Raw genomic sequence first — 13171 nt, 5'->3', positions numbered from 1 at the left:
TGCATCAGGTACACAGGCCAGTGTTGAGCCCAATTCCAACATGGGGCCTTGGAACCCAATCCTGGCCAGGTGAGAGCAATGACCCTGGAGCCCAATCTCGTCCAGGTGGCATCTGGGAGGAGGTAGTGTGGGGCCCTCATAGCCTGATCGCAGAACATGGGGTGGCCCAAGATCTGGCCCATGGACTTATCCTGAGCCATTTATGTCTCCTATAGGACCAAAACTGAGCCCCAGTGTATTACAACATGACTTTAGTAAGGCTTTTGACACTGTCTCTCTCAAAATTTTCATCTGAAAACTAAGGAAATATGGTCTGGATGAAGACACAGGAAGGTGAGCACACAGCTGCTTAAAAAACCTTTCCCAAGAGTTATCATCATTTGTTTTCCTGTCAAAATGGAAGGATGTTGTCTTTGGACTATATGGCCTCCTAAGGTCCCTTCTAACCCTAATGATCTGTAATTCTATCATTCTATGTTTTAGAGTGATGTCCTAGAGTTATCTCCTGATTTCATTCAATATATTCGTTAATTCATCAGATGATAGAAACCTACAAAGCTAGGAGAACAGTTAGAACTGTAAATGTTCTTGATAAATTTCAGCTATTGTTGAAAATCTATGAGATAAAATTAGATAAATGCAAGTGTAAAACTACCTAGGAAGGAGAAATCAAATGCTGAAATAGAAAAAGAGGAATGGCTGGTTACACAGTGTTACATAGGGAAAGGACCACCTGAGAGTTAAAGCGGAACAGTGTGATGCTGTTGCAACAGCAAAGGCAAATATCTTATGTAGGACATAGGGGGTGCATCTACACAAGACACTAACTGTGCAGTAACCTGATATTACTGTGCAGTAGTGTCATGTGACAAAAACTGTGATGCAATGCTACTGTGCAGTAGTATTAAGCAACTGTGCAGTGGCATCACAAAAAAGTTGTTCCCCCAATGCTACTGTGCAGTAACTCGGGTTACTGCGCATTTATTTAGTACTTGTTTATACAAGTAGTAAATAAAGGTGCAGTAACCACTGCACAGTAGTGTCTCATGTAGACATGGCCAGGAGGTAGCAAATGTTTCTATGTGTTTGTGATAAAGGCTCAGCTAGTGTATTATATTGTCCTGGACAGTATACTTTAAGAAGGAGGTAGACAAATTAGCAAGAGTTTAAAGGAGACCAACAAGAATTATAGTAGCTCTAGAGGATACAGGCCTTAGCTATGTTGGTCTACAAGAAAAAGTATTCAGAACTTTTGGTGGAGGTGATATCTTTTATTAGACCAACTAAATAGTTACGGGAAAAAAAAAAAGGTCTGGAGAACACAATTTATGAGGAAGGATTCATGGCTGGCGTTGTTTAGTCTAGAAAAAAGAAGACTGAGTGAGGACATGATAAACTGCTTTATAGTGTGTAAAAGCTTGTTTTAAGGAGGATGGTGGTCAGTTGCTCTTTGTATCCACTGGGAGAGGTTCTTTCATACATAGTTGGATAAGGTAGGTGGGGCAAGTTATTAGATCAAATAATTCTAGCCTTATTCCTTGGCAACTTGTGTGTGTGTGGAGGGGAGGAGGGGTGACTCTAGATATAGGAATGTCAGCTGTAGATCTGGCGTATACCCTGACAATCAATAGCTGGCAACATATAGTCATATACCTTGACTTCAAAAAAGCCTTTGATCTGGTATCCCATGATCACCTCTTGGCCAAACTGGCCAGTTGTGGCCTTGGCTCCACCACGATCCGCTGGCTGGGAAATTGGCTCCATGGTCGGACCCAGAGGGTAGTAATTGACAGAAGTCAATCATCATGGTGCTCTGTCACCAGTGGGGTCCCCCAAGGCTCTGTCCTTGGACCCATACTGTTCAATTTTCATTAATGATGTGGACATTGCAGTCAGAAGTGGACTGGCCAAGTTCGCCGATTACACCAAACTTTGGGGCAAAGCATCCACACCAGAAGGCAGGCAGGTGATCCAGGCTAACCTGGAGAGGCTCAGCAAATGGGCAGACAAAAACCTGATGGTGTTTAACACCGAACAATGCAAGGTTCTCCACCTTGGGAGGAAAAACCTGCAGCATCCTTATAGGCTTGGCAGTGCTATGCTGGCTAGCACTACAGAAGAAAGAGACTTGGGGGGCATCATTGACCACAAGATGAACATGAGCCTGCAATGTGATACTGCAGCTAGTAAAGTGACCAAAATGCTGGCTTGCATCCATAGATGCTTCTCGAGCAAATCTCAGGATGTCATTCTCCCCTTGTACTTGGTCTTGGTGAGGCCGCAGCTGGAGTACTGCGTCCAATTTTGGGCTCCAGAATTCAAAAAGGATGTGGAGAAACTTGAGAGAGTCCAGAGAAGAGCCACGCGCATGATCAGAGGTCAGGAAAACAGACCTTACGACAACAGACTGAGAGCCATGGGGCTCTTTTTAGCCTGGAAAAGCGCAGGCTCAGGGGTGATCTGATGGCCACCTATAAGTTTATCAGGGGTGACTAGCAGTTTCTGAGGGAATGTTTGTTTACCAGAGCTCCCCAAGGGATGATGAAGTTGAACAATTATAAACTACTGCTAGACCATTTCAAGCTGGAAATATGGAAGAATTTCTTTACTGTCTGAGCCCCCAAGGTCTGGAACAGTCTGCCATCGGAGGTGTTTCAAGCACCCACATTGAACACCTTCAAGAGTAAATTGGATGCTTATCTTGCTGGGATCCTATGATCCCAGCTGACTTCCTGCCCTTCAGGTGGGGGGCTGGACTCAATGATCTTCTGAGATCCCTTCCAGCCCTAATGTCTATGAAATCTATAAAACAACAAAGCTGACAATGACCTTTTAAAAGTACCTCCTGCTTCCTGCTTGACCTGTTCAGGAAAATCCACTGGAATTCATACACTATCCCATAGCTATGTCAATGCACAATTTTAGCAAATTATTATCTGCTATTTTTATCACACCTGTATCCTCAGATGGGTTTTGGAGGGAACATAGTTAACACAGCATTGTCTGAGACTAGATGAAGCTATTTCAACATTTCATGTTTGTCCATGATTTATGTTGGCCTTCTCTTCCCTACTAGGTAAATTTCTTCTTAGAATGGCTGAAGGAAATTATTCTGAGGTGACAGAGTTCATCCTGCTGGGATTAATGGAACATCCAAAACTGCGGGTGACCTTCTTTATGATGTTTCTAGTAATCTATGCTGTCAGCTTGATGGGAAACCTTGGAATGATCATTTTGATCAGGGCTGATTCCCAGCTGCACACCCCCATGTACTTTTTTCTCAGCCACTTGTCCTTTGTAGATATTTGCTGCACTTCCACCATCACCCCCAAAATGCTGGCAACCTTCTGCTCTGATGGGAAGAACATTTCTTTCTCTGGATGCGTGGTGCAGATGTTTCTCTGTGCAGAGTTTGTGACTGTGGAGGCCATCATGTTGGCAGTGATGGCCTATGATCGCTATGTGGCTATATGTTATCCCCTGCTGTATAGTACAGTGATGTCCCACATGGTTTGCCTGAGGCTTGTTACTGGTTCCTACACCGCTGCCCTCACCAGTGCCATTGTACAAGTCAGCTGCACCTTCAGTTTATCATTCTGTGGCTCTAACAAGATCCAACATTTCTTCTGTGACATTCACCCTCTCCTCAAGCTCTCCTGCACTGACACCCACACCAATGAGATCATGCTGTTTGTTTTTGCCACTCTCATTGGCTTAACCACTTCCCTGGAAATTTTCATCTCCTATGCTTACATCCTCTACACGATCCTACAGATCCATTCTTCTGAGCACAGAGGCAAAGCCTTCTCCACATGTGCCTCCCATCTCACAGCTGTCGCCATATTCTATGGGAGTGCTTTGTTTACATACTTGCGCCCATCAACCCTTGATTCCCTTGAACACAACAAGGTGGCTTCAGTGTTCTACACAGTGGTGATCCCCATGCTGAACCCCCTGATCTACAGCCTGAGGAATAAAGAGGTGAAGGAGGCCTTTAGGAAAGCCATCAGTAGGAATATTAATTTGGGAAACTGAATATAAAACAGTAATCTGGGCTTTATTATCTGGTTAAACTATATAAGTGGATAAATTGATCAGTAAATCTGTCTGGAAAGAAAGAATGTGCCCTGAGGGGAAGGAATCTGGTTTCATAATAGGGAGATTTATGGGGTTTAAATAAACTATCCTACAAATGAGAGTTTTGAAACCCAGTCAGGGAGGAGATGCCACAGTACTTCAGTATATGAACTTGTGTAACTTTAACAAAGCCCTGTAAAAGGAACTTCTGAGCTGACATTTGATCCAAAAAGTTAAACCCTCTCCTATCATATAGATATTACTTTAAGGTTGTAAACAGATGCTGGCTTAGCGTAAGCATTCATAAGCAAAATCTGCTTTATCTTCTAACATTAGCCGGTGGTTTGAATCCTGTTTCTTTTACGCTGTGGAAGAAATCAAACTTCGCGTTGTGGTTGAATCAGAACTGACAGAGCCAGCTTATCTTTATTTAAGGCTATACTGTGATCACAGGGAGAATTCCATACAGCAAGGGGAATCACCCACTTGTCTGTTTCAAAGGATTTCTCAGACTCTCTAAGTTTACAAGTGTATTTATACTAAAGACAGAGAAAGAGATAAAAAATACACCTTGGAGAAACAAAACAATAGTAAATTACACAGAAATTTAGAAAGTTTACTTAAACAAACTATCTATGCCTAGGGCAAGATATCAAGATAACCCAAGTACATGCAGGAATGCACAGGGCAAGATATCAAGATAACCCAAGGAATGCAGGAATGCGAATTCCTTATCTCAGAACATTTGAATTAAGCAGTATCAGCACGTCTGGCCTTTGTTTGTTTTTCTAGTCAAGTAAGCCAATTACTTCTACAACGCAATGAGCTATATATCTTACAACACTACTATATTGTTAGCAAAATGCTTGCCTAAGCGTCTTCCAATGTTACTTTTAACATACCATTCTGCCTTGTGGTTAGCAGCTTGCTAAGCCACAGGTTATAGCCTTTTATTCAGCTGTAAATCCAATGCTCCCCAAGATCCAAATACAGTCACCCTAACAAATTCTTCTTATTCTTCTGAAGGAATTTCCTCTTTTCCCAAGCAGAACCAGCTATGCTATTGAGATGTTTTTACACTGTACACAATATATTGTATTGGTTGATGTGCACATGACCAACGGATCACTTGCCAGGTAAGTAGATGAGCTTTGATTTGTTCATTCAGTTTCTAATTTAGGACATAGCTGATCTTAATTCTTATGTTTTTATGTTGATCCTGTTGCCTGTTGGACCCAGCACTTCACTTGTATTTGGCATCTTTCAGGTTTGTGTCTAGTAGGATAAGAATTTGGTGATCTGAGTCGGGTACAGTTTTAGTATAATCTTGTTTATTTACAAAAATAATACAAAAATCATTCTTCTTTCCTGGACACATTAGAAAACAGATAACAGCAGGCAAGCTTTTTGCCCAGAAATCTCCATGTCTGCCACATCAATTCATTTTGTGTTCCAAAAATTCTCTCTTTCTGTATCCCATGATGATTTTTTTCTTTGTATTTTTAGTCAGTCTGTGGCATGGACAGACTGCAAATAAATATGGTATCATGGACAGATCTAGGATTTTGAAAATAAGGTGCAGATGGTGTGGCACATTGTTACATATAACACAGCAAATATTTTTCTCCAGTTTAAGCACAACTACATACTTTATTAATATGCTATGGGGCTAATCCTATATTATTCAATTTACATTAAAAGCAAAAACAAATATAACCTTTTGGAATGTAAACTAACTTGCTAGGTTATATATAAAGTTTAAAACAGCACAACTAGCAAAATATAGTCAAAATATTCAGAAGATATTGTGCCATTAATCCTGTAATTATAATTATATAAAGTACTATTTACAGTAGCAAAGAAACAATCTTGCTACTGCCCTTGCAAGGGTCTGGGACCTAGCCTTGTTGGTCTTCTGCTATACCAGGAAGTTCCTGCTGGCTTACTTGGACCCCTTAATTCCTAGATTCTCTGTATTTCCAGGGGTGTATCTACATGGCACACTTTACTACACAGACTAATCTACTGTACAGTAAAGTATCACTATGCAACCATGTGGAGCAGCTACTGCACCGTAAAATAGGCTAATGTGCAGTTTTTTTACTACCTGTAAATACAAGTAATAGATTTACTGAACATTAGCTACTGTGCACTAGTGCACTTGTAGATACTGACCAGGAGCAGATTTGCTCTCAATTAGCTAGACCAGTCTGAGGCAGAGCAATGTGGCTGGTAGCCCCTCTAGTCAAATAACAGAAACAGCTCTTCAGCAGTTTCTGGCTGGCCTCCAGATCCCTGGACTGACCTTCAGGGCCTGCTCCAGCTGCTGCCTGCCCCTGGGCACCGTGTTCTTGTGCGGCAGGCATGTGTTGGCTGCAGATGTGCCACAGAACCGTGGCTTGGCCCCCAGGCCTGTGTCAGCTACTTCCTGGCCCCTGAGCCCTCTGTCCCTGTGCTTCAGACACTTCTTGGCTGCAGCAGCCCTGAAGGCTCATGACCTGACCCCCCATGCCTGTGCCTGCAGCTGCCTGGTCTCCAGGCATCATGCCTCAGGCATGCGAAGACCTGATGGCATCCTGCATCCCTGCTGGAGCCAACACCTTCCATGGCGGCATCCCCAACCCTGAGATCAATCTGAGGCTCAAACTTGGTGGCAGATGACTTCACTGACCTCACAGCTGGGATGCACAACTGGAGTCAGAGGCCACACAGGTAGGGTCTGTGTGCTGTCATTTCCACTCAGGCCCAGGCCAAAACCCTGATGCTGGACCAGCCGGTCACTACAGGAAAGGCCATCCACCCTACCATCTCAGCATTCATGAGCTGCCTGGTACCTTAAGGTATGTAGAAAAAAAAATTTAAAGCTGTATCTATGTCTGAATCATCAAATCTCTTCAAATCTCTCCAAATTGATTTGGAGGGTTCTAATTTGATTCAGAGAAATTAAAGGATCTCCTGATTCCATTCAGATATGGAGGTTCAGCCACCAAATTGGGCCAAATCTCTGCTGAATCAAATCAGCGACTGAAGCTTTGCACAGCCCTACTGTAGTGGTAAAGGAGTCCATGAGTAGGGTACCAGGCAGCCACCCCTTGCTTCAGGGCTGGGATCTGGAGGACCAGGGCTTAAAATAGTGGACCTGAGCCAAGTAGTCTGAGTTACAGAAAAAGGGACCAATGCCAAAAAGGCTGAAGCCTGAACAAGGGTTGGGTCCTGAGGGGGCCAGTGTTGATTCTGTTTAGAGAAAGAGCATGTGGAGAAGAGTTCCTCCAAAGGGGCAGATGTGGAACCATCAAGAAGGCATGGAAATAGCTAGGGAGGGAGGAAGGAGGCCATGATAATAGCCTTAAGGGACCCAGGAAAGGACTATCCCAATCTTAAGGGCAACTACCCTCTAAATACACACTGGTTACCATCAAATAGTGGCAAGTGAGAAGTAAGAGCAGGAGTCGACTGGGTAGTACTGACAAGAAGAAGCAGGAATGAAAATCTAAACTTGTCTCAATGTCCTATGGAGTTTTCTTCAGTCTTATGTTCTTATATTTATTTAATTTATTAAATATATGGTAGCATTAATCACTAAGGAAGTTGTTAATGTTACGAAGCTTTCATCTTTGCAGTTACAAATATCAAGGGTTTCCCTCCCCACCTTTTTCCAAAGATTCATGTTATGGAAATAATTGAACAAATCCCCTTGACAATTTGAAGGAGATATTTTCATTACTATAAACAAATGAACCTATCAATAAAATCTACACAGATATATTTAGCCAGGACAACAGCAGGAAAGACTGATATTGGTAATTAGATAACAGACCTGCTGTCAGGATTCTCAGTCATTGATATTATCTTTGCTTAGTTCTGACCATTTTCTGCCTATCTGTAAAATGAGTATCTACCTAAACATTTTCAGTTATGGCTTCATTAGTGGAATTTTTCTATTGGTAATACCACAACAAAATAGATATTAATTGAAAAGAAGTATATAGATAAGACCACATTTAATTTTGTGGGTCAGGGAAAGTACGAGCTCATACGCTCCATACTTTGCACATTCTAGGTTCTCTTTCCATCTCTACCTATGGCTTCAGTTCAATTATTTGCAATAAAACAATCAACAAAGTCCCCTTGCTTCCATGGGTTGTTTTTTGTTTGTTTGTTTGTTTGTTTTCAACTGGACTTGAAGTTGGACAAATCCTTTATACTCAGGAACAAACACGACCAGTGTAAAATTTTACTTACAATAACTGCACTGCCAATGAAGTATAGCAACCACCACCAAAGAATGGGTGAAAGGGAACAGGTAGGAGAATTAGGAAATGCATGCTTGGTGCCTTATAACAGGGCTAACTAAGGCATGGGTGCATCTTTGCTTCTTCTCATCTAGTCCTCCCACACGTTTTACAGTCTCACTGCCCTCAACAACTGACTCTGGTGCTGACTTGGTTTGCAAGAAGTGAAAAAGTAACTTCAAAACATCACACAAAACTTGTTCAGTATGTGTAATGCCTCTCCGAGTTTGTACAAAACCTAAAAAAACACCTGTAAGGCTTGAAATGTCCCATCTGTTATAGTAGGACCTAATTTAAACTTCAGTGGTAAGCTTTTAAATTGGCAATATTGTTATTCTTTCACTGTTAATTAAAATATGCCAGAAAGTAGAGGGAATGTCTTATAATGTAAATTTAAAATATGACTGGGTCTTTCTGAATGCTTCATAAGAAAACAACTCATTGCACTGAAATTTTATTTCTGCCCAATGAGCCCATATTAAAAAACAAACAAACATAAAGAGGGTTTTGACCCTGAAGATGGAAGAAGTACAAAAAATTTCAATAAGTCTTCAATGAAGGACCCCCATGTTACTACATATGTTATTTGGAAGGGGCTCAGATATCATTGTGATGGGTAGCAGTGTTCAATCTATTACCCAGCTATATAACTAGAGAATGAGGGCAACATTGTTTAATTTCCTAGAAAGTAGCTTTAAGAAATCTGGGAAATTATGTTCTTAAATGCCCATTGGCCCCTGTGGAAATATTTATCTCTCACTATTACCCTGTTTACTATATCTTGATAAGACATTGAAAGTCTTAAAATTGACCTGAAATGAATCGCAAATAACCTTACTGCATGGCTATGGGAGGGGGAGTGTGGGATCTAGTATACCCTTCCCTACACTGCCCCCACCCACCACAACATAGCTTTGGAAATATTGTTTCCAGTGTCTGGGTTCCTGCCTACCTTGGATTCTCACAGATTCAGAGCAAACAGGTTATGTACAGATGGAGTTGCCAGGAGGGCTTTGGCTTCTTCAACCACAAGTTGTTGTTTCAGGAAGGAGTCCTAGGAAGAAATGGGGTACATTAGACAGGAGAGGGAAGAACATCTCCACAGACAGGCTAGCTAACCTAGCGAGGAGAGCTTTAAACTAGGTTTGCTGTTGGATAGAGACCAAACCCCTGAGGTAAGTGGGGAGATGAGTGACCTGAAGGAAGCACAACCAGGAGGAAGCAACAGGAAAGGCCTTCTCTTTCTTCCTAAGTAAGTAGGCCAATCAGCTAGTTACCTCAGCTGTCTGGATACAAATGCGTCGAGCCTGGAAACAAACAGGAAGAGCTGGAGGGAATTGCACGTTCCGAGAACTATACTTGTAAATGTTTTATTTTATTTCTGTATAACTGCTGCACGGCACTCTCACATTTATGTGACCTTGTAGTTTTGGCCGTTAATCAAAATGAAAACCTTATACTTTTCTATGCTTGTATTAAGCTGCACATGCGTATTCTGTAAGTTTCATTTCTTATCTGTAAGTGTCATTTCTGCAGAAACGAAACTTATGTAGAAAATCTGCCTAGTAACTATTATGTAAAAGAAACTATCCTATCCCTGTATGCTTAGCTTATATGATAGTTAGTGTCACAGAGGCAGTCTAACCAACATCTATAAAAGTGGTAAAAAAAGCAGGAAGTAGCAGAGACGATGACTGGATGACCCTTCAGGCCTGATCACCCTGTAGCCGTTCTTCAGCTCTCCGTCTGGGCGTATCCCAGTGAAAACCAAGGCCTCGAAAATCTGACAATCGACAACGATTCACCGTGTTACAGTTTGTATCCACCATCCTGTTCATGAGCTGTTGACCAGCCCTGGGACTAACTAGTGGGCAGTGCACCAAACCCGCAAGGGGTGGAGGGCAAGGGCTTGCTAGTGAACCCTGTGGGCCAACAGACCCGCTTTTGTATCCGGCATACTGTAACTGAAGAAACATCAGAGACTCCATCTCTCAACTGCCTCTCTTCGCAGCTTAGACAACATATCTACGCTTTCTATACTTATATTTACTGCAACTTCGTTCCAGCCGGCCTCCCCTCTTATTCGTAAGCGGGTGAGGCCAGGTGAGTGAATAAAACAAATTTTTACTTTACCTTATATTTACTCTGTAATAACTTCTATTACTAACATCCCATCTCAATGAACTGTTCACCAGTTCTGGGACTTAAGGAGTCGGCAGCCGCACCCATCATTGAACTAGTTCCAGTGGTGGAAAGCAAGGGCTTGCTCCGAAACCCCGTGAACCAACAGACATCCTACAAACTTATTATAGAAAACTAACAACTTACTCTAAGTCGTCTACTTGCACCAGCTCGGCGAACCTCGAAGGCGGTCATAAAGCTACCTCCAATCCCGCCCCACAAGCCGCGTGCTTGCCTGCTCCATAAAGCCCGCGGCTCCCCAAGCGGTGCCGGAATCGCTAGCCCGGCATTCCACCACAATACTGTGTTTGGAATAACACAGACTTGGTGAGATAGCTTGCATGATTGGAAGATGACTAAAAGACAAAGAAGAAGCTTATAAGAAGTGTAACCTTAGGCAAATGGCTAGGGAGCAATACAAAAATATAGCTGCAGTATGCAAGGTTGAAATCAGGAAGGCCAAAGCACAACTGGAGTTAAAGCTAGCAAGGGAAGTGAAGGGCAACAAAAAGGGTTTCTACAAGTATGTCACAAACGAGCAAGATCAGGGAAAGTGTGGGTCCCTTACTGAAGGAAGCAACCCAGTGACAGCTGATGCAGAAAAGGCTGAAATACTCAATGCCTTTTTGACCTCAGTCCTCACAGGCAAGGTCACCTCCCAGATGACTGCACCTGGCAGCACAGTTTGGTGAGGAGGCGAGCAGCCAACAGTGATGAAAAAAACAGGTTTGGGGCTATTTAGATAGCTTGGATGTGCAGCTGTCCATGGTGCCAGATCCAATTCAACTGAGGGTGTTGAGGGATGTGGCAGAGGTGAATGCAGAGCTGCTGGCGATTATCTTTGAAAACCTATGGCAATTAGGAGAGGTCCAAGATGATTGTAAAGCAGCAAATGTAGCACCCATCTTTAAGAAAGTGAAGAAAGAGGATCTGGGAAATTACAGGCAAGTCAGACTCACCTCAGTCCCTGGAAAAATCATGAAGCAGGTCCTTGAGGAATTCTTTTCTAATCACCAGGGAAGTTGGTTTTCTCTAGGAAACCCCTCCTCCCACCCCAAAATCTACATTTTTCCATGATTAAAATGAAACACCATTAGTATATATCTATGTACACATATAGATTAACCCTCGTTGAATTCACGCTGACTGTTCCTGATCACCTTCTTCTCCAAGTGATTAGCAGGGATCCTGGTTTTCTTTCATATCCCCCCCCCCCAATTTTCTAATTTAAAAAAACACCCCCAAATCCAGAATATTCCATGATTAAAATGAAACATCACTAATATAGATCTTTTTTATTATTATTATTATTAAAGAAAACAAGTATCCCTGCTAATGGAAAAGAAGGTGATCAGGAACAGTCAGCATGGATTCAACAAGGACAAATCATGCCTGAGCAACCTGATTTCCTTCTATGATAAGATGACTGACTCCGTGGATGCAGGGAGAGCAGTGGAGATAATATAGCTTGACTTTAGCAAGGCTTTTGATATGATCATCCACAATATTCTCACAAGCAAGCTAAGAAAGTCTGGGTTGGATAAACGGACTGGAAGGTGGATAAATAACTGGCTGGATCATTGGGCTCACAGGCTAGCAATTAATGGCTCAATGTCTTGTTGGCAGCTGGTATTAAGAGGAGTGCCCCAGGCATTGGTCCCAGTGCTGGTTTTGTTCAATATGTTCATCAGTGACCTGGAAGAAGGGATGGAGAAGGGAAACCTCAGAAAGTTTGCACATGACACCAAGTTATGTGGGAGTACTAGATACACTAAAATAAATGTCTAGCACTCAGAGAGACCTAGAGAAATTGGAGGATTGGACCAAAAGAAATCTCATGACATTCAATAAGGATAAATGCAAAGTCCTTGACTTAGGCTCAAACACCTAGAGTACTATGTCCAGTTTTGAGCCCCTCACTACAGAAAGGATGTGGACAAATTGGCAAAAGTCCAGCAAAGGGCAACATAAATGATTAGGGAGTTGCAGCACATCACTTCTGAGGAGAGGCTGAGGGAACTGGGTTTATTTATTCTGGAGAAAACTGAAGGAGGATTCAACAGCAGCCTTCAACTACCATAGGGTGGTTCCAAAGACTATGGAACTAGACTGTTATCAGAGCTAGCATATGACAGAATAAGAAGCAAAGGTCTTATATTGCAGCAAGAGAATTGTGGGTTAGATATTTAGGAAGAACTTTCTCACAAGGATGGTAGCAAAGCACTGGAAGAGCTTACCCAGAGAAACAGTGAAATCTTCATCACTGGAGGCTTTTAAGACCTGGATAAACAAAGTCTCGGCTGGGGTGATATAGTTGGGGGTGGTCCTGCTTGGAGCAGGGGGTTGTACTCAATGGACTCACATGGTCCCTTCCAACCACAATTTTCTAAATTTTACATAAAGAAAAAATGAGATCCATGAGATACTTAGATGTTAATATCAATGGTAATGTTCTGTAAGAATATAGATCCTATGCACCTTAATCCAGTCTCCGGGCTAATATTGAGCTAACATTGCTGCTCCTCCCACCAACTTTTGATGACAGCTTAGGGAGAAGGAAGGTTGGGCCCAAGCTCCAATTGCTACAATGTTTGGGGCAGACATGGGAGGTCAGAGGCTGA

General features: G+C 42.4%; 1 protein-coding gene across 1 annotated transcript; it reads left to right on the top strand.

Annotated features, from left to right (window-relative positions):
- Positions 1 to 3093: 3093 nt before the first annotated feature.
- LOC149871151 (olfactory receptor 5G9-like) lies at positions 3094 to 4035 on the top strand. Its single transcript, XM_090034577.1, has one exon. It carries the CDS (start codon positions 3094 to 3096, stop codon positions 4033 to 4035), a length of 942 nt encoding a protein of 313 aa, XP_089890703.1.
- The last annotated feature ends 9136 nt before the right edge of the window (positions 4036 to 13171 follow it).

This window comes from Crocodylus siamensis, chromosome 2, assembly GCF_052110815.1.
Source record: "Crocodylus siamensis isolate JL-2025a chromosome 2, ASM5211081v1, whole genome shotgun sequence".
Taxonomy (NCBI): Eukaryota; Metazoa; Chordata; order Crocodylia; family Crocodylidae; genus Crocodylus; species Crocodylus siamensis.
Note: the sequence above shows the minus strand (reverse complement) of the source record. Positions and strands in the feature narration are given on the sequence as shown.